Here is a 23,117-nt window from a genome sequence, read left to right as displayed (position 1 = left end):
CAGGCCGCACCTTTTCTTCTCCAAACATATTGCTGGGTACTGTGGCCAAACAGAGCATAATACTACCACCACCATGCTTTACAGTAGGTGTGGTGTTCCTGCGATTACAGGCCTCACCTTTTCTTCTCCAAGCACATTGCTGGGTATTGTGGCCAAACAGAGCATAATACTACCACCACCATGCTTTGCAGTAGGTATGGTGTTCCTGCGATTACAGGCCTCACCTTTCCTCCTCCAAACATATTGCTGGGTATTGTGGCCAAACAGCTCCATTTTGGTTCCATCTGACCACAGAACTTTCCTCCAGAAGGACTTAGGGGCGGCATAGCTCGAGGGTTGCAGGTTCGATTCCCGCTTGTGCCATCCTAGTTACTGCCGTTGTGTCCTTGGGCAAGACACTTTACCCACCTGCTCCCAGTGCCACCCACACTGGTTTAAATGTAACTTAGATAATGGGTGTCACTATGTAAAGCACTTTGAGTCACTAGAGAAAAGCGCTATATAAATATAATTCACTTCACTTATCATTGTCCACGTGATGCTCCAATCACTCTACAAGTATATGTACACTTTATGCTTTATGTCCCTGAAGATGGACTCGAAGTCTGTTTTTGGCTTCATGAGCTGAAAAGGCGTGTTCAGTCAGTCCAGGTTACGAGGGGCGCTGACACCCAGGCGGGGGGACACCGAGCCCCCTTTCTAATTCCGACGTGTGACGGCGACCAAGAGTCGTGTGTTCCGAGTCGGAGTGCAGAGTTTAAAGAGCTTAGGGGCGAGCAGAGCGTCACCCCGCCTGGCCGTGAGCAGGAATGGTGGGCTGGTGGTAACCTCATCTGCCGTATGACTGCACACTTATAGCCTGTCCTGCTGGACACTCTTTAACTGCTCCCACCGGCTCAGAGGCCGGTATGCCGGTATACCATCATCACCAATTTTAGATAGCGTATGACGAAGAAATCTATTTTCAATTCTTCACCGAAAAAAAAAACAAAAAAACATTACGCCGCCACCTTGTGATGATTGACAGACCTCAGATTATTGTCAATTGAAATAAAGTCGTTAAGAGAGAAGAGATACTGAGAGTAGAGATGTCCGATAATGGCTTTTTTGCCGTTATGGTCCAACTCTTGATTACCGATTCCGATAACAACCGATATATACAAACCCTGTTTCTATATGAGTTGGGAAATTGTGTTAGATGTAAATATAAACAGAATACAATGATTTGCAAATCATTTTCAACCCATATTCAGTTGAATATGCTACAAAGACAACATATTTGATGTTCAAACTCATAAACTTTATTTTTTTTTTGCAAATAATTCACTTAAAATTTCATGGCTGCAACACGTGCCAAAGTAGTTGGGAAAGGGCATGTTCACCACTGTGTTACATCACCTTTTCTTTTAACAACACTCAATAAACGTTTGGGAACCGAGGAAACTAATTGTTAAATTTTTGAAAGTGGAATTCTTCCCCATTCTTGTTTTATGTAGAGCTTCAGTCCTTCAACAGTCGTATTTTATGCTTCATAATGCGCCACACATTTTCCATGGGAGACAGGTCTGGACTGCAGGCGGGCCAGGAAAGTACCCGCACTCTTTTTTTTTTACGAAGCCACGCTGTTGTAACACGTGCTGAATGCGGGTTAGCATTGTCTTGCTGAAATAAGCAGGGGCGCTCATGAAAAAGACAGCGCTTAGATGGCAGCATATGTTGTTCCAAAAGCTGTATGTACCTTTCAGCATTAATGGTGCCTTCACAGATGTGTAAGTTACCCATGCCTTGGGCACTAATGCACCCCCATACCATCACAGATGCTAGCTTTTGAACTTTACGTCGATAACAGTCTGGATGGTTCGCTTCCCCTTTGGTCCGGATAACAAGATGTCGAATATTTCCAAAAACAATTTGAAATGTGGACTCGTCAGACCACAGAACACTTTTCCACTTTACATCAGCCCATCTTAGATGATCTCGGGACCAGAGAAGCCGGCGGCGTTTCTGGATGTTGTTGATAAATGGCTATCGCTTTGCATAGTAGAGCTTTAACTTGCACTTACAGATGTAGCGACCAACTGTATTTAGTGACAGTGGTTTTCTGAAGTGTTTCTGAGCCCATGTGGTGATATCCCTTAGAGATTGATGTCGGTTTTGGATACAGTGCCGTCTGAGGGATGGAATGTCGCGGTCATTAAAATGTTGGTTTCCGGCCATGCCGCTTACGTGGAGTGATTTCTCCAGATTCTCTGAACCTTTTGATGATATTATGAAGCGTAGATGTTGAAATCCCTAAATTTCTTGCAATTGCACTTTGAGAAATGTTGATCTTAAACTGTTTGACTATTTGCTCACACAGTTGTGGACAAAGGGGTGTACCTCGCCCCATCCTTTCTTGTGAAAGACTGAGCATTTTTCGGGAAGCTGTTTTTATAGCCAATCATGGCACCCACCTGTTCCCAATTAGCCTGCACACCTGTGGGATGTTCCAAATAAGTGTTTGATGAGCATTCCTCAACTTTATCAGTATTTATTGCCACCTTTCCCAACTTCTTTGTCACGTGTTGCTGGCATCAAATTCTAAAGTTAATGGTTATTTGCAATAAAAAATAAATGATTATGAGTTTGAACATCAAATATGTTGTCTTTGTAGCATATTCAACTGAATATGGGTTGAAAAGGATTTGCAAATCATCCAGCATTTTGTGTTTTGTTTACTTTGCAGCCAGTTCAGTTTTAGTTTGGTTTTGCTTAGCCATGCCTAAGCTTCAATGCCTTGTCTTTTAGGTTTAAGCATAAGAGACTTCATTACGCTGCTTCCCGCTGTCGTCTGCACATTCTGATCACAACACAACGTGTTCCCGACATCTACAAAGCATTTAGCTACCGGCTGCCACCTACTGATATAGAAGAATATTACACGGTATATTGTACTGTCGTGGAAGAGTTAGTGCTGCAAGGGGTTCTGGTAGTGTGAGAGTCCAGTCCATAGTGGATCCAACATAATAGTGGGAGTCCAGTCCATAGTGGATCTAACATAATAGTAAGAGTCCAGTCCATAGTGGATCTAACATAATAGTGAGAGTCCAGTCCATAGTGGATCTAACATAATAGTGAGAGTCCAGTCCATAGTGGATCTAACATAATAGTGAGAGTCCAGTCCACAGGGAATTTAACATAATATTGAGAGTCCAGTCCATAGTGGATCTAACATAATAGTGAGAGTCCAGTCCATAGTGGATCCAACATAATAGTGAGAGTCCAGTCCATAGTGGATCCAACATAATAGTGTGAGAGTCCAGTCCATAGTGGATCTAACATAATAGTGTGAGAGTCCAGTCCATAGTGGATCTAACATAATAGTGAGAGTCCAGTCCACAGTGGATCTAACATAATAGTGAGAGTCCAGTCCATAGTGGATCTGACATAATAGTGTGAGTCCAGTCCATAGTGGATCTAACATAATAGTGTGAGAGTCCAGTCCATAGTGGATCTAACATAATAGTGTGAGAGTCCAGTCCATAGTGGATCTAACATAATAGTGAGAGTCCAGTCCATAGTGGATCTAACATAATAGTGAGAGTCCAGTCCATAGTGGATCTAACATAATAGTGTGAGAGTCCAGTCCATAGTGGATCTAACATAATAGTGTGAGAGTCCAGCCCATAGTGGATCTAACATAATAGTGAGAGTCCAGTCCATAGTGGATCCAACATAATAGTGAGAGTCCAGTCCATAGTGGATCTAACATAATAGTGAGAGAGTCCAGTCCAAAGTGGCTCTAACATAAAAGTGTGAGAGTCCAGTCCATAGTGGATCTAACATAATAGTGAGAGTCCAGTCCATAGTGGGTTCGACATAATAGTGAGAGTCCAGTCCATAGTGGATCTAACATAATAGTGAGAGTCCAGTCCATAGTGGATCTAACATAATAGTGTGAGTCCAGTCCATAGTGGATCTAACATAATAGTGTGAGAGTCCAGTCCATAGTGGATCTAACATAATAGTGTGAGAGTCCAGTCCATAGTGGATCTAACATAATAGTGAGAGTCCAGTCCATAGTGGATCTAACATAATAGTGAGAGTCCAGTCCATAGTGGATCTAACATAATAGTGTGAGAGTCCAGTCCATAGTGGATCTAACATAATAGTGTGAGAGTCCAGTCCATAGTGGATCTAACATAATAGTGAGAGTCCAGTCCATAGTGGATCCAACATAATAGTGAGAGTCCAGTCCATAGTGGATCTAACATAATAGTGAGAGAGTCCAGTCCAAAGTGGCTCTAACATAAAAGTGTGAGAGTTCAGTCCATAGTGGATCTAACATAATAGTGAGAGTCCAGTCCATAGTGGGTTCGACATAATAGTGGGAGTCCAGTCCATAGTGGATCTAACATAATAGTGTGAGAGTCCAGTCCAAAGTGGCTCTAACATAAAAGTGTGAGAGTCCAGTCCATAGTGGATCTAACATAATAGTGAGAGTCCAGTCCATAGTGGGTTCGACATAATAGTGAGAGTCCAGTCCATAGTGGATCTAACATAATAGTGAGAGTCCAGTCCATAGTGGATTTAACATAATAGTGAGAGTCCAGTCCATAGTGGATTTAACATAATAGTGAGAATCCAGTCCATAGTGGATTTAACATAATAGTGAGAGTTCAGTCCATAGTGGAGCTAACATCATAGTGAGAGTCCAGTCCATAGTGGATTCAACATAATAGTGAGAGTTCAGTCCATAGTGGATTTAACATAATAGTGAGAGTCCAGTCCAAAGTGGGACCAGCAGGTGACCAACCCAATGTTACTTTTAAATAAGCTAAGGTGTATTTAGAAGTGGTTGAAAAAGATAAGGTAGTTAAATGTGTGTACACTTTATTATCTGATAAGTGGACTGATAGTTATAAGAATGGTTGACTATAAAAATGATGCTTGGTTGCAGCCTTCATAAGAACGTCTTTGCTGGACTTTCGGACCAAACTATTAGTGATGTCATGTGCATGCTGACAATGACACCTCTGCAATGTTTTTTTTAATTTTTTTTTAGATCAAGTCCCAGGGAAAGACGTCCCCCACCGGACCCCTCAAACCAGCCAACAAGCTGGACAACATGCTGGGGAGCCTGCAGTCGGACCTGAACAGACTGGGAGTCCAGACCGTGGCTAAAGGCGTGTGTGGTGCATGCAACAAGCCCATAGTTGGACAGGTGATGTCACCACTTTGTTTTGTTAAAGCTTTTTCTGCTCCAGCGTGTTTTTTAACCATACCGTATTTAATTGAATTGCCGGGGTGATTATTTTATTATTTTAAAACTTCTTCTCTAACATAATAGTGAGAGTCCAGTCCATAGTGGATCTAACATAATAGTGAGAGTCCAGTCCATAGTGGATCTAACATAATAGTGAGAGTCCAGTCCATAGTGGATCTAACATAATAGTGAGAGTCCAGTCCATAGTGGATCTAACATAATAGTGAGAGTCCAGTCCATAGTGGATCTAACATAATAGTGAGAGTCCAGTCCATAGTGGATCTAACATAATAGTGAGAGTCCAGTCCATAGTGGATCTAACATAATAGTGAGAGTCCAGTCCATAGTGGTTCTGACATAATAGTGAGAGTCCAGTCCATGGTGGATCTAACATAATAGTGAGGGTCCAGTCCATAGTGGATCCAACATAATAGTGTAAGACTACAGTACCAAAGGCATGCGGTAAATTTAGGCCTGCGCTTAAAAATTTTAGTGTGATGTAAGGATAGCATCATGAAAAAAAACGTTATTATGGTCTTACCTTTACTTATAAATGAAGTCCATGCACAGCTCCTTCTGATCAAAAGCATCGATAACTTGTTTATAGAAGTCTTCCTTATCTTTCTTCAGTTTTAAAAGTCTCTCTGTCTCGATGGAGAGCTTCCTTTTTTACCTCCTGCTGCGATTGAAAGTACAGTTTAGAAAACGGTTTTATTTTAGATATGTAATCCTCCATGTTAAAAGTGCAAGCGAGAGGAAAAAATTAACAAACGCTTGTTGTCACTTCTTCTGCAGCCGAGTAGTCGCAAGAAGGATCACTAGCGCCCTCTACCACCAGGAGGCGGGAGTCATTTAATGACTCATATTTGACACACGCAGCTACGGTATATTAAAAAATCATAGCTGCTTACTGTTCTTTTTAGCATATTCAATAGTTTGGACCTTAAATCCTACTGAATAGCTCTTAATCTTCTTCCCTTTATGCGATTTCAAATGATTGAAATCAGCCTCCTCCATTTTGAAAATGATGACAGGTGAAGTGTCACTCGTGACGTGACGAGTTTGACCCTGTGGAAATTCTAGGCATATGCTAATTATTTGGCGTAACGAGTTTGATCCAGCGGAAATTATAGACATGCGCTAATAAAAATAATACTTTGCGAATCGAGTTAGACCCGGCGGTAATTCTAGGCAGGCGCATATTATATACCCGGCGGCAATTCAAGGAAATACGGCTCATTGTCGGGCCCCCAAAATGTCTGCTGGGGTCTGTGTGGGCTGCAGCTGCAATACACCTTTCCACCACTTGTGGCAGTAGTGAGAATATCAAGCTGTGTTTTAATTTACACTTTAGTTGACGGTCAAAATTAGTAATATACAAATAAATATTAAATATTAGTTACATAATTTTATGTAAACATATTTGTCAGCAGTTATTTAGGACTCTCTTCTTATGGAGTACATTTAATTAGTACGCATTTGTCCAATCAGCCTGACCTAAGTCTAAGGTTTATGTGTTAGATCAGGGGTGCCCATTACGTCGATCGCGAGCTACCAGTCGACCACGGGGGGTGTGTCAGTCGATCTCCAGCCAGGCTTTTAAAAAAAATAGACCTAAAAATGAGTGATCATCAATCTTCACCAAGACGTCACTTAAATGACATTCACGGTACCGGAGGGTCTTGTGAGATGACGCTGGCTGCTGCAAGATCATTATTATGAAAATATGACCGAGAGGAAGGCGAGAAACACTTTTTATTTCAACAGACTCTCGCGCCGTACCTTCCGTCAAAACTCTAAAGGCCGACTGCACATTTCCTATCTTCACAATAAAAGCCCTGCTTCATGCTGCCTGCGCTAACTAAATACAGAGTCTCGGAAAACTGGCGTGCACAAGCGATCCCTCAGAAAGCTGGCGTGCACATCACTTGTGCACGCCAGCTTTCCGAGACTCTTATTTTGTTAGCGCAGGCAGCATGAAGCAGGGCTTTTATTGTGAAGATAGGAAATGTGCAGTCGGCCTTTAGAGTTTTGACGGAAGGGACGGCGCGAAAGTCTGTTGAAATAAAAAGTGTTTCTCGCCTTCCTCTCCGTCATTTTTTCATAATAATGAACTGGCAGCAGCCAGCGTCATCTCACAAGACCCTCGGGTGCCGTGAATGTCAATCAAGCAAGCTACGGAATTTGCCGCCAATGTTTTTCTTGTAAAGTGTATGGAAGCTGGATGAATTAGATGCCAAAAACCAACCACGTTCATGTGGTATTGTACAGAAAGGACAACTTTTTTTCTCCTCCATTTGAAAATGTGGGCGTTATCATCATTACTGTCTGATTCCAATCAATGCAAGTCATCAGAATCAGGTAATACACCAACTTATATTCTTGTCTTTGTGAAAGAAAGACATCTATATGTGTTACACATGCTTGTATTATCATTAAACACATTTAACTTGATTACAAAAATGTCTCTTTCATAAATAAATAAATATAAATGATATATATAAATGAGGTAGATCCCCTCGAGTTGGTCAATTGAAAAGTAGCTCGCCTGCAGAAAAAGTGTGGGCACCCCTGTGTTAGATAAATTAGCGTCTTTGTAATGAACACATGCTTTAATTTCGTCAAAAACTGGAGTTAATTATTGAATTGGTCAGAGGTCAGAAAGGTTAAGAAGCTCTGTTCTAGTCCATAGACCTCTAACACAAACCTAGTCTAAAGACCACTAACACAGACCGAGTCCTTGTCAGAGTATTATGTGAAGTATCTCCATCTCCTACTACAAGTTGGTGTGATGTCCTTGGTCATGTGCAGAAGTAGAAATGAAGTCAAAGCAGGAACAAAGATATTTTCAGAACTGCACATTTCCTCCTCACCAGTCTTCATCAACAAAGACACTGACTAAGGACTAATGTGGTTTCAAAAAAAAAGAAGTTATTTCCAGGCTATCGCGCACATCTTGTGCCCCCAGATGAGTGGAACCTAACACTCTGTACAGTGCATCCACTAACTTCTGCTTGTTACACTTCCTCAAAATTCTACACACAATATTTGTTTGATAGTACACTAAGAATTATGCATGTTTCCCCCACGTAGCAAATATATATTTTTCATTGAATTTACGTGAAGTGACTTCCTGCGCCTCAGGTGGTGACGGCCATGGGGAGAACGTGGCACCCGGAGCACTTTGTGTGCACCCATTGCCAGGACGAGATCGGCTCCAGCAACTTCTTCGAGCGCGAGGGACAGCCCTTCTGCGAGAAGGACTACCACACTCTCTTCTCGCCGCGATGCCACTACTGCAACGGACCCATACTGGATGTGAGGAACCAGTCTGCAGCATCTTACTTACCTCCTTGGTGACACACACACACACACACACACAACGTGTCAATGAGGGGAAGTGGACTTAGGACTGGGACTGTCCCGCATGAGTCATGCCAACAGTTTCCAGTCCACCGCCTCGTAAAGCTGCCTGCATGTGTTGTTTGTACTCACACATTATTAGCTGCACACTGTCATTACAACACATGACAAGCTGGGTGAAAAACTGTACTGGAGAGTCCTGGTATTACTGTAGTCCTGCACTGCAAAAACTGTACTGGCGAGTCCTAGTATTACTGTAGTCCTGCACTGCAAAAACTGTACTGGAGAGTCTTAGTATTACTGTAGTCCTGCACTGCAAAAACTGTACTGGCGAGTTCTAGTATTAATGTAATACTGCACTGCAAAAACTGTACTGGAGAATCCTAATATTACTGTAGTTCTGCTCTGCAAAAACTGTACTGGAGAGTCCTAATATTACTGTAGTCCTGCCCTGCAAAAACTGTAGGTGAGAGTCCTAGTATTACTGTAGTCCTGCACTGCAAAAACTGTACTGGAGAGTCCTGCACTGCAAAAACTGTACTGGAGAGTCCTAGTATTACTGTAGTCCTACACTGCAAAAACTGTAGTGGATAGTCCTAGTATTACTGTAGTCCTGCACTGCAAAAACTGTACTGGAGAGTCCTAGTATTACTGTAGTCCTGCTCTGCAAAAACTGTACTGGAGAGTCCTAGTATTGCTGTAGACCTGCACTGCAAAAACTGTACTAGAGAATCCTAATATTACTGTAGTTGTGCTCTGCAAAAACTGTACTGGAGAGTCCTAGTATTGCTGTAGACCTGCACTGCAAAAACTGTACGAGAGAATCCTAATATTACTGTAGTTCTGCTCTGCAAAAACTGTACTGGAGACTCCTAGTATTACTGTGGTCCTGCACTGCAAAAACTGTACTGGCGAGTCCTAGCATTACTGTAGTCCTGCCCTGCAAAAACTGTAGTGGAGAGTCCTAGTATTGCTGTAGTTTTGCACTGCAAAAACTGTACTGGAGAGTCCTAGTATTGCTGTAGACCTGCACTGCAAAAACTGTAGTGGAGAGTCCTAGTATTACTGTAGTCCTGCACTGCAAAAACTGTACTGGAGAGTCCTAGTATTGCTGTAGACCTGCACTGCAAAAACTGTACTAGAGAATCCTAATATTACTGTAGTTGTGCTCTGCAAAAACTGTACTGGAGAGTCCTAGTATTGCTGTAGACCTGCACTGCAAAAACTGTACTAGAGAATCCTAATATTACTGTAGTTCTGCTCTCCAAAAACTGTACTGGAGAGTCCTAGTATTACTGTATTCCTGCACTGCAAAAACTGTACTGGAGAGTCCTACTATTACTGTAGTCCTGCACTGCAAAAACTGTAGTGGAGAGTCCTAGTATTACTGTAGTCCTGCACTGCAAAAACTGGAGTGGAGAGTCCTAGTATTACTGTAGACCTGCACTGCAAAAACTGTACTGGAGAGTCCTAGTATTACTGTAGTCCTGCACTGGAGACTCCTAGCATTACTGTAGTCCTGCACTGCAAAAACCGTACTGGAGAGTCCTAGTATTACTGTAGTCCTGCACTGCAAAAACTGTACTGGAGAGTCTTAGTATTACTGTAGTCCTACACTGCAAAAACTGTACTGGAGAGTCTGAGTATTACTGTAGTCCTGTGCTGCAAAAACTGTACTGGAGAGTCCTAGTATTGCTGTAGTCCTACACTGCAAAAACTGTACTGGAGAGTCCTAGTATTACTGTAGTCCTACACTGCAAAAAGTGTACTTGAGAGTCCTAGTATTACTGTAGTCCTGCACTGCAAAAACTGTACTGGAGAGTCCTAGTATTACTGTAGTCCTGCACTGCAAAAACTGTACTGGAGAGTCCTAGTATTGCTGTAGTCCTGCACTGCAAAAACTGTACAGGAGAGTCCTAGTATTACTGTAGTCCTGCACTGCAAAAACCGTACTGGAGAGTCCTAGTATTACTGTAGTCCTGCACTGCAAAAACTGTACTGGCGACTCCCAGTATTACTGTAGTCCTGCACTGCAAAAACTGTACTGGAGAGTCCTAGTATTACTGTAGTCCTGCACTGCAAAAACTGTACTGGAGAGTTCTAGTATTACTGTAGTCCTGCAAAGCGAAAACTGTACTGGAGAGTCCTAGTATTACTGTAGTCCTGCACTGCAAAAACTGTAGTGGATAGTCCTAGTATTACTGTAGTCCTGCACTGCAAAAACTGTACTGGAGAGTCCTAGTATTACTGTAGTCCTGCTCTGCAAAAACTGTACTGGAGAGGCCTAGTATTACTGTAGTCCTGCACTGCAAAAACTGTACTAGAGAATCCTAATATTACTGTAGTTCTGCTCTGCAAAAACTGTACTGGAGAGTCCTAGTATTACTGTAGTCCTGCACTGCAAAAACTGTACTGGAGAGTCCTACTATTACTGTAGTCCTGCACTGCAAAAACTGTAGTGGAGAGTCCTAGTATTACTGTAGTCCTGCACTGCAAAAACTGGAGTGGAGAGTCCTAGTATTACTGTAGACCTGCACTGCAAAAACTGTACTGGAGAGTCCTAGTATTACTGTAGTCCTGCACTGCAAAACCCGTACTGGAGAGTCCTAGTATTACTGTAGTCCTGCACTGCAAAAACTGTACTGGAGAGTCTTAGTATTACTGTAGTCCTACACTGCAAAAACTGTACTGGAGAGTCTGAGTATTACTGTAGTCCTGTGCTGCAAAAACTGTACTGGAGAGTCCTAGTATTACTGTAGTCCTGTGCTGCAAAAAGTGTACTTGAGAGTCCTAGTATTACTGTAGTCCTGCACTGCAAAAACTGTACTGGAGAGTCCTAGTATTACTGTAGTCCTGCACTGCAAAAACTGTACTGGAGAGTCCTAGTATTGCTGTAGTCCTACACTGCAAAAAGTGTACTTGAGAGTCCTAGTATTACTGTAGTCCTGCACTGCAAAAACTGTACTGGAGAGTCCTAGTATTACTGTAGTCCTGCACTGCAAAAACTGTACTGGAGAGTCCTAGTATTGCTGTAGTCCTGCACTGCAAAAACTGTACTGGAGAATCCTGGTATTACTGTAGTCCTGCACTGCAAAAACTGTACTGGAGAGTCCTAGTATTACTGTAGTCCTGCAATGCAAAAACCGTAGTGGAGAGTCCTAGTATTACTGTAGTCCTGCACTGGAGACTCCTAGTATTACTGTAGTCCTGCACTGCAAAAACCGTACTGGAGAGTCCTAGTATTACTGTAGTCCTGCACTGCAATAACTGTTCTGGCGACTCCTAGTATTACTGTAGTCCTGCACTGCAAAAACTGTACTGGAGAGTCCTAGTATTACTGTAGTCCTGCACTGCAAAAACTGTACTGGAGAGTTCTAGTATTACTGTAGTCCTGCAAAGCAAAAACTGTACTGGAGAGTCCTAGTATTACTGTAGTCCTGCACTGGAGACTTGTAGTATTACTGTAATCCTGCACCGCAAAAACTGTACTGGAGGGTCCTAGTATTACTGTAGTCCTGCACTGCAAAAACTGTACTGGAGAGTCCTAGTACTACTGTAGTCCTGCACTGCAAAAACTTTACTGGAGAGTCCTAGTATTACTGTAGTCCTGCACTAAAAAAACTGTACTGGAGAGTCCTAGTATTACTGTAGTCCTGCACTAAAAAAACTGTACCAAGTATTTTAAAGAGTAAAGAGTATTTTAGAAGAAAAAAAAGTAGTTATTTGACTTGATAAGTCATCCTAAAGTAAGAAATGAGCAGGACTTTTAAGATAAAAAGCAGTATTTTATTTTGAAAAGCAGCATTATTTCAACTGCCAATCTTAAATAAAAAATGTTGCAGAAACTTAAAACGTGGGGAAAACAAACATAATATCTTATTTGAATATTTTATTCTCTGGATTGTAACATTTTCAAGCTACAAAGGACAAAATATAATTATTCATGTTACAATTAAGATGTTGTTAAGTCACCGACTAAAAATAAGTGAATAGCTCGTAAAACTCGGGACATTTGTGGAATTAAAAACCAAAATCTTGGCAAGTAGCACATCATCATTAGCAGTGTGCAAACATTGTCACATTAATATAATAATAATAATACATTAATCTTTAGTATTTAGAGTCCACGGATGTACCTAATGCTGTGTCCAATGTGTTCCTAATGAAGAGTCCCATGAGTTTATATTGTGTCTTGGATAGTTTGAAAATAAAAGTTTGATTTAACTGTTCATTTTCTCCAAAAGCTTCTTGTCCCATTGCTCCCCCTAGTGGTCAGGTCACAATTGCCTTCTTTTTTTAATTATTTTTACAGTTAATCACTATGGAGGGTTTGTAAATAGTAAAGTGTTATTTTCCACTCCACTATTGTGTGAGTGATGATGCAACTAAAGATGATGTCATCACTTGTGTCTGACAGAAAGTGGTGACTGCCTTGGACAAGACTTGGCATCCAGAGCACTTCTTCTGTGCCCAGTGTGGCTCCTTCTTTGGACCTGAAGGTACTTGGTGCTGGAAACACGTCCACGTTACACCCGTGTCAGGTTCTCCACAAACTGTTGTGCTGCGTGTCTTTTTAGATTAAATAAGTTTATTTGCAAAGGGGACAATGCAACTTCATACAACACATGACTACACATAGTTAAAAAAGAGCCAGGATTATCCAGAAGGCTAGTTTTTATCTGTAGTCCCCTGGGCGGAGTGTAAGAAAGGCAGTGAAATTTACAATTTCAAAGAAAAAAAAAAAACACACAATACATATAACATATGTTCAAGAATTAAATACAACATAACATTTATCTCAGCATCAAAACAGGCTCATCTTTTAGTGGAGTACAAACATATTTCATTCAGGATTTTGGATGATCCAGTTTAGAGGTATGTATGTATGTATATATATATATGTGTGTGTGTGTGTATATATATATATATGTATGTATATATATATATGTTTGTATGTATTTATGTATGTATATGTATTTATGTATATATATATATGTATGTTAATATATGTATGTGTGTATATATGTATTTCTGTATGTATATATATGTACTTATGTATGTATTTATGTGTACATAGATATATGTGTGTATTTATGTATATATATATATATATGTATGTATGTGTATATATATGTATGTGTATGTATTTATATATGTGTATTTTTGTATATATATATGTGTGTGTGTCTGTGTGTATATATGTATGTGTATGTATGTATATATATGTATGTATATATGTGTGTGTGTGTACATATATATATGTATGTGTATGTATATATATGTATGTATGTATATACATGTATTTATATATGTATATGTATTTATGTATATATATACATGTATTTATATATGTATATGTATTTATGTATATATATACATATATATATATGTATGTATGTATATACATGTATTTATGTATGTATGTATATATATACATATATATATATGTATGTATGTATTTACATGTATTTATGTATGTATATGTATTTATGTATATATATATACATATATATATATATGTATGTATGTATTTACATGTATTTATGTATGTATATGTATTTATGTATATATATATATACATATATATATATATATATGTATGTATGTTAATATATGTATGTGTGTATATATGTATTTCTGTATGTATATATTTGTACTTATGTGTGTATTTATGTATATATATATATGTATGTGTGTGGATATATATGTATGTGTATGTATTTATATATGTGTATTTTTGTGTATATATATATATGTGTGTGTGTGTCTGTGTATATATATATGTATGTGTATGTATGTATGTATGTATGTATGTAAGTGTATATATATATGTGTGTATTTTTGTTTATATATATGTATGTATGTATGTATGTGTGTGTGTATGTATTTATACATGTGTATTTATGTAAATATGTATATATATGTGCGTGTGTGTGTATATATATATGTATGTGTATGTATTTATGTATGTATGTATGTATATACTGTATATGTATGTGTGTATATGTATGTATGTATATATATGTATGTGTTTATATACATGTATGTATGTATATATGTACATATATGTATGTATGTATGTATATATAAGTATATATGTATGTATATGTATTTGTGTTTGTAAGTATAATATATATATATATAAATATGTATTTATGTATGCGTATGTATATACTATATATATATGTATGTATATATATAAGTATGTATGTATGTATATGTATTTGTAAGTATAATATATATATGTATTTATGTATGTGTAAATATATATGTATTTATTTATGTATGTATGTATATACTGTGTATATATATATATATATATGTATGTACAAACGTACATATATATATATATATAAAAGCCATGTGTGACATGTGCAGGGTTCCATGAGAAGGACGGCAAGGCCTACTGCAGGAAGGACTACTTTGACATGTTCGCTCCCAAGTGCGGAGGCTGCTCCCGCGCCATTTTGGAGAACTACATCTCCGCCCTCAACTCCCTCTGGCACCCCGAGTGCTTCGTCTGTAGGGTGAGACTCTCCATATGTACACACGTGATAGCAAACAACAGTTGATGGAGGAGATGGTCAGAACAATGAGCATTGTTGCACGACAAGTGGAGCAGTAGACATAACAATATTGACCATGGATAATAATAGTAATTACCTCAATTACCAACATTGCTTTGAATGCAACAATACATACATTGAAGTAAAATGTGCAATTGCGATAGACAAACCACTGATATGTGTGACTGGAACTGAAATGCTGAGTGTCCAGGGTGAGTGGAGTGTGTGCATGGTGGATGAGAAATGTAGGATGTGGAGAGGTTTATATATTGGCCATTCATTGTCAATGCGAGGGGGAAGTTCCTGGTAATTCCGGGTAATCAGGGAATTTTCAGAACGGGGAAACATTATATCGTGAATGTCCAGGGTGAGTGGAGTGTGTGCATGGTGGATGAGAAATGTAGGATGTGGAGAGGTTTGTATATTGTCCATTCATTGTCAATGCGAGAAGGAAATTCCTGGTAATTCCGGGTAATCGGGGAATTTTCAGAACAGGGAAACATTATATCGTGAATGTCCAGGGTAAGTGGAGTGTGTGGATGTTGAAAAAGTTCAAATCGGATGAGAAATGTGGGCTGTTTAGAGGTTTGTATATTGCCTATTTTATTGTCAATTGGGGGGGAAATTCCTGGTAATTCCGGTCCCTAAATATCTCGTCTTTGCAGTCTATTCAATTGAATATAGGTTGAAAATGATTTGGGCAATTATTATTTTAATTCCAAAAGAAAAGCCGATAAAGAGGCAAGGGGGATATTAACCTTTTACATTGTTATGGCACAGCTAGGTTAAGCGTTTAACAAGCCGATTTTTTACTTTTTGTTTCGTGCTTGACCCCAGGAGTGCTTCACGCCCTTCATCAACGGCAGCTTCTTCGACCACGAGGGCCAGCCCTACTGCGAGGCGCACTACCACGAGCGGCGGGGCTCGCTGTGCTCGGGCTGCCAGAAGGCCATCACGGGCCGCTGCATCACCGCCATGGGCAAGAAGTTTCACCCGGAACACTTTGTGTGCGCCTTCTGTCTCAAGCAACTCAACAAGGGAACCTTCAAGGAGCAGAACGACAAGCCCTACTGCCACGGCTGCTTCATCAAACTCTTCAGTTAGTGGACACGCCTCAGACTAGTCACAAGTGCACGTGTTGGACTGGTCACAAGTTAGTGTACACACCTTAGACTAGTCACAAGTGCACGTGTTGGACTGGTCACAAGTTAGTGTACACACCTTAGACTAGTCACAAGTGCACGTGTTGGACTGGTCACATGTTAGTGTACACACCTTAGACTAGTCACAAGTGCGCGTGTTGGACTGGTCACGAGTTAGTGTACACACCTTAGACTAGTCACAAGTGCACGTGTTGGACTGGTCACAAGTTAGTGTACACACCTTAGGCTAGTCACAAGTGCACGTGTTGGACTGGTCACAAGTTAGTGTACACACCTTAGACTAGTCACAAGTGCACGTGTTGGACTGGTCACAAGTTAGTGTACACACCTTAGACTAGTCACAAGTGCACGTGTTGGACTGGTCACGAGTTAGTGTACACACCTTAGACTAGTCACAAGTGCACGTGTTGGACTGGTCACAAGTTAGTGTACACACCTCAGACTAGTCACAAGTGCACCTGTTGGACTGGTCACAAGTTAGTGTACACACATTTGACTAGTCACAAGTGCGCGTGTTGGACTGGTCACAAGTTAGTGTACACACCTTAGACTAGTCACAAGTGCACGTGTTGGACTGGTCACAAGTTAGTGTACACACCTTAGACTAGTCACAAGTGCACCTGTTGGGCTGGTCACAAGTTAGTGTACACACCTTAGACTAGTCACAAGTGCACGTGTTGGACTGGTCACGAGTTAGTGTACACACCTTAGACTAGTCACAAGTGCACGTGTTGGACTGGTCACAAGTTAGTGTACACACCTCAGACTAGTCACAAGTGCACCTGTTGGACTGGTCACAAGTTAGTGTACACACCTTAGACTAGTCACAAGTGCACGTGTTGGACTGGTCACGAGTTAGTGTACACACCTTAGACTAGTCACAAGTGCACGTGTTGGACTGGTCACAAGTTAGTGTACACACCTCAGACTAGTCACAAGTGCACCTGTTGGACTGGTCACAAGTTAGTGTACACACCTTAGACTAGTCACAAGTGCGCGTGTTGGACTGGTCACAAGTTAGTGTACACACCTTAGACTAGTCACAAGTGCACGTGTTGGACTGGTCACAAGTTAGTGTACACACCTTCGACTAGTCACACTTGCCTGTACAACCTCTCAGGCTTTTTGCTACATCGGCTTGTTTTTTAACATAGATTTTATGCGGCGTGTTCAAATCTGTGTTGACTTAAAGGGGAAGTGCACTATTTTGTCGGGGGATTGATTGTTCACAATCATTATGCGTGTTCCTACTTCCGGAAGCAAACGCCAGCGTGTTTTAATCATGGCGAACGAAGGCAACTGTTGTCAGGTTCAAACACTGATGACATCTATTAAACAAGACAAGAAGCAAGGAATTAAACCAAGACAGAATTCAATTTAGCTCAATTGAGGAGAAACGTCTGGGCTGTACTCTTTGTACAGTCTCCCACCACACTCTGACGAAAGATTGTATGTCTCCTCTTTTATTTGGACTTTCCCTACTTACATGGCAACAGCTGTTTCTAAAGGCACGGGGGTACTAAACAGCCGCTGCCTTTTGTCACAAAACTGTTAAAAAAAAAAGGTGCCTGGACGGGGGTCAGGTCCTGCTTTTTCCCCGCTTTGGAGACAAAATCTTCCTGTGGGTTACAATACATCAAATAAACCGACACCTTCATGTCGCTTCCTATCCTACACAGTGGAGGTTTGCAAGCCTTTTGCTCGGTAGGATCAAAGACAGCTTTTTGTCTGCTCGCCGCAAACTCGTTGAAACACAAAGTTTTGTGACAACTTAGATACAATTATTCTGACAACTATTTTTGGACAAACCTTATCTTTTTGAAGCTGAATATACATAGGATGAAGTGTGAGACTTTGGCGCTGTAAACGTGGAACTTGAAGCCGAGTTAATTCGACATAAATGGAGTGCTTACCCGAATAAAGTGGGAACATTATAATTTACACGCACAACTGTCCATCGGGTGAGTCACACTTATCATGCGTGTTAGTACAACTACAGTATATACACAAAAGATGACATAATACTTTACAGATACTGTAATGTGATTGGTTTTCAGACAGTACAGATTGGCGTCTTATCGCTTTGTGTCGTGTATTAAAAACTCAAACGTGTTGACCTAGAAGTTAGCTCATCTCTTGCCTTAGTTAGCTTTTACAGCTAATACCAAATCACGCCGATGTGTTAGTACGCCAGAAAAATAGTTCCTCAGTGTTGTCTCTTACAATAACAATGTAGTAGAGTTTGTTATTATCCAGCTTAAACAAGATAAACAAAGTATTGTTGCCGGTGCTTGAAAGCATTTTTAAAGTGATTTAGAGGTAGAATTGATTGCTAACATTAGCCGCTAAGAAGGAGCCGATTTTTACATGGTAAAATGCAATAAAAAAACAACAACTTTAGTCTCCTTTCATAATGATTGTGAACAAAGAAAAAGTGCACTTCCCCTTTAAGAGCGGGGGCTGACTACACAAGTCCGCATATTTTGCGTGGCCAATCAGAGTCTTGGAGGACAAAAAAAAAAACTTGGCGCTCTCTTGATGAGACGATCTTGTAGCGGGTTTTAAAATTTAGTCGGCTTTTATTTTTCTACTCTAACAATACCAAAATGATGGAGCTTTTTAAAATATCAGCAGTTTTTTTAAAACTTTAGAACCACGTCGATCCTTTTTCTCCCTCTTTCTTCCGTGCCATCGCTAGGGAGAAAAAAAAGTATATTTTACTCATTTCTAGTCGTAATATCTAAAATTAAAAGTCGTTGGAATACCGTATTTCCTTGAATTTCCGCCAGGGCGCTAATTAATTTAAAACCTCTTCTCAAGGCATGTGGTAAATTTAGGCCTGCCTTTATAAATTTGAGTGTGATGTAAGGATACCATCATGAAAAGCACATTTAATTAAAAAAAAACTTTATTATGGTCTTACCTTTACTTATAAATGAAGTCCATGCTCAGCTCCTTCTGATCAAAAGCATTTATAACTTGTTTATAAAAGTCTTCCTTATCTTTCTTCAGTTTTAAAAGTCTCTGTCTCGATGGAGATCTTTCTTTATTACCTCCTGCTTCGATTGAAAGTCCAGTTTAGAAAACTGTTTTATTTTAGATATGTAATCCTCCGTGTTAAAAGTGCAAGCGAGAGGAAGAAATAAACTCTTGCTGCTTGTTGTCACTTCTTCTGCAGCCGAGTAGTCGCAAGAAGGATCACTAGCGCCCTCTACCACCAGGAAGCGGGAGTCATTTAATGACTCATATTTGACACACGCAGCTACGGTATATTAATAAAACATAGCTGCTTATTGTTCTTTTTAGCATATTCAATAGCTTGGACCTTAAATCTTACTGAATAGCTCTTAATCTTCTTCCCTTTATGCGATTTCAAATGATTGAAATCAGCCTCCTCCATTTTGAAAATGGTGACAGGTGAAGTGTCACTCGAGACGTGACGAGTTTGACCCTGTGGAAATTCGAGGCATATGCTAATTATTTGGCGAAACAAGTTTGACCCAGCGGAAATTATAGACATGCGCTAATAGAAATAATATTTTGCGAAACGAGTTTGACCCGGCAGTAATTCTAGGCAGGCGCATACTATATACTTGGCGGCAATTCAAGGAAATTCAGTATTCATTTTTCAGTGAGATCTAAAAACTAGTTTTAGGCAACGGATTTTACGGGGATAAAATACTACTTTTGACACACGAATTCCCCATGCAGTCGTATTTTTGTCTCATTCCTGTGAGAATCCTGCATGCGACTGAAGCCTTCGGGAGTGGGGCTGGCTGCAGTGTGCTCAAACAACCACCGGGTGGCATCTGGGATCGGATAATACTCTTATTTCTTTCTATAATACTTTATTATCTCTTTCTCTTTCGGACTTCGCATTCTTCGCTGCAAATGGAGCAAAAGTACAACTTGTTGAAAAAAATTTTTTTGAATTAATCGCAATTTTTATGTGTAACAATTCTTAATTTTTTTTTTTTTTCAATCTGTCCAGTTGAGCCACTTTATTAAAAGTTTGTGTAGAATTTTATTCAACAAAACCATTTTTCTTTTAAGTAAAATAAAAATTGATCAGAGTCGTTTATCTATTTTATGGAGAAATGGAGTCAATCCAGCACCCAATGTTATTAAAAAGTATTGATTTTTGAATCGGGAATCGATTCTGCATCGAACCACTCCCAAGAATGGAATGATGTGGTGGCCAAAGATCACCAGCCCTGTTACCTAGTGGACTACTAAGTGGCGCTAAAACGTTTTTTTATTGCCAATTTCTGGATCACTTTTAGGTTTTTAAAACTTCAATACGTCTTATTTCAAGACAACTTTTTTTTTTAAGAGTGGCTTATTTTTCCAGTGATTCATTTCAAAATAAAAGTATAAAAGGAACACCTTTTATTACAAAAATGTTTAAAAAATGCAGAGATTTTCCCTCTATATTTATGCACAATTTCTAGAATCCGGTGCATATTTTGACTTCTTCGGTGTGTTTGAATACAAAAAAATGTGTGTGTGGGGGGGTATTTTTTATTTTTTTTTTAATGACAAAAGTACTAAATATGCAATATTTTCCCCTTAACTTTGATTGAACTTAATTGTTGCTTTTTTCGCCCAAAAGAAATCTGCCCCAAAAAAATTTCTCAGGGACCCAAAACGGTCCGTCTAAAAACATGATTTCAAAATAACATTATTTTTACTTTCAATGCTCAAATCTCAGGATCACCTATTGTCAAGCTATTGTCCATGTTTTGGGTTTTTCCTTTTTGTAAAAAACAAAAAAAATTTTTTTTTTATTGCTAAAATACACAACATTTTAAAGTGGATTATTTAATTTGAAGTAATTGAAGCCCTAAATTGGTCAATTATTCATAAATATTTTTGGTGACATAATGGATTATTTAATTTGAAGTAATGGAGAGGAGCCAGATGAGGTGGTTCCGGCATCTGGTCAGGATGCCACCCGAACGCCTCCCCAGGGAGGTGTTTAGGGTAAGTCCGACCGGTAGGAGGCCACGGGGAAGACCCAGGACACGTTGGGAAGACTATGTCTCCCGGCGGGAGGAGCTTGACGAAGTGGCTGGGGAGAGGGAAGTCTGGGCTTTCCCTGCTTAGGCTGCTGCCCCCACGACCCGACCTCAGATAAGCGGAAGAATATAGATGGATAATTGGAGCCCTAAGTAGGTCAATTATTCATAACTTTTTTTGACCGGTCATATAAAAAAATCTGCCTAAAAATTCTCAGAAGTCCAAAGAATAAAAGTGTTTAAATATATTTAAATTATTTTTACTTTTAAGGCTTAATTCTTAGGATCCGCTTCCAATTCGATTTGTAAAAATGATCATTGTTTTTATTGCAAAAACACAAAATCATACAATCTCTTTACTCCAAAACAAAATTGAAGATGGAATATATTTTTCAGTGTGTTTGAATACAAAAATGGGGTGGGGGACAGGGGGGGGTGTGCATGCTACCGTCGTTTACTGTTTTATGAACAACGTCTGCCACGATCCACAATCCATGTAATGTGACAGAAGTGTTTTGATGAGAGCTGGCTCTACTGGCCTGCAGGCTAGACCATAGTCCAGTACTTTAAAGTCCTTTTTTTTTTTTTTTTTTTTTTAAACCACAAAACTCACCGACGACGTTCCGAGTGCTGCACGTTGTGGGACTTTTTTGGCCTCGTTTGGTGTTAGTGTGAGGTCACGTGCCAAAGGTGTGTCTGCAATAAGGTGAGACTCAAACACTGTGTCGGGTTCAGGTCTTCTGGGGACAGAATCGAGGAAGACTTGGTCTGCTGTGCCGCGTCTTCTTCCCCTGAGAAGAAGATGACCGACTCTCCATCCTGCTGATTTTAACTTAGAGTGCAAATATTACCAGGAATTTTATCTGATTTGTATCATGGATTTCTTAGTTACCTCTTTGATTGGGGATGTCTGCTTTAAATGAGATTAAGTGGAATACAAACAGTCCATTTATTTTATGCTTGGGTGCTACAGTTTTTCAGCTGACGTGAGCGCCGTGCAAATAAAATAAACTCTTTATTTCTGCCCTTGTGTGTTTTTTTTTGTTTTTTGGTGAATATTTTAATGGTTGCCAATGATATTAATGACGAAAACAGGAAAATATTTCCATGATTCGCAAAGTGTCCTGATCTTAAAATTACGGTATTTTTCAGAGTATAAATCGCACCGGTCGAAAATTGCATAATAAAGAAGGAAAAAAATCATATCTAAGTCGCACTAGAGCAGGCCTGGGCAATTATTTTGACTCGGGGGGGCCAAATTTAGAGAAAAAAATGTGTCTGGGGGCCGGTATATCTGATTTTTAGGAACAATAATACAAAACCTCACAATAAAGTCTGATTTAATGCTAAAAACGTAGTGACAGACCGCCTTAAAAATAATAAAAATAATTGTAAAAATAATAAAACATGTTTTTATTGCAACAACACAATATATACAATATCTTCCCCCCCAAAAAATATCAAAATGGATTATTAGTAATTTAAGTAATTGGAGCCCTAAATAGGTCAATCATGTATTTTACTATGTACTGCTTTTATATTTCTTGTTTTATATATATTTATTTTTTTCACCTGTAAAGCATCTTTGAGTACACAAAAAAGCGCTATACCAAATAAAATGTATTATTATTATTAATAATCATAACTTTTTTGACCAGTGACATGAAAAAATCTGCCTAAAATTCTCAGAAATCCAAAAAGGTCCCACGAATAAATGTGTTAAAACATATTTAAATTATTTTTACTTTCAACGCATGAATTT

General features: G+C 39.5%; 1 protein-coding gene across 2 annotated transcripts in view; it reads left to right on the top strand.

Annotated features, from left to right (window-relative positions):
• Positions 1-22,379, top strand: part of LOC133535456 (paxillin-like) — a 79,400-nt gene extending 57,021 nt beyond the window's left edge. For both annotated transcript variants that reach the window (XM_061875305.1, XM_061875306.1), the window contains 6 exons: positions 5,045-5,203; positions 8,390-8,563; positions 13,026-13,107; positions 14,987-15,135; positions 16,012-21,188; positions 21,513-22,379. In XM_061875305.1, coding sequence (XP_061731289.1) covers positions 5,045-5,203; positions 8,390-8,563; positions 13,026-13,107; positions 14,987-15,135; positions 16,012-16,278 — 831 coding nt within the window. In that variant the 3' untranslated portion in view covers positions 16,279-21,188; positions 21,513-22,379. The remainder of the gene's footprint in view (positions 1-5,044; positions 5,204-8,389; positions 8,564-13,025; positions 13,108-14,986; positions 15,136-16,011; positions 21,189-21,512) is intronic.
• Positions 22,380-23,117: the final 738 nt, after the last annotated feature.

This window comes from Nerophis ophidion, linkage group LG16 (assembly GCF_033978795.1).
Source record: "Nerophis ophidion isolate RoL-2023_Sa linkage group LG16, RoL_Noph_v1.0, whole genome shotgun sequence".
In the NCBI taxonomy this organism is placed as follows: domain Eukaryota; kingdom Metazoa; phylum Chordata; class Actinopteri; order Syngnathiformes; family Syngnathidae; genus Nerophis; species Nerophis ophidion.
This window is presented reverse-complemented; position numbering and strand designations above follow the sequence as displayed.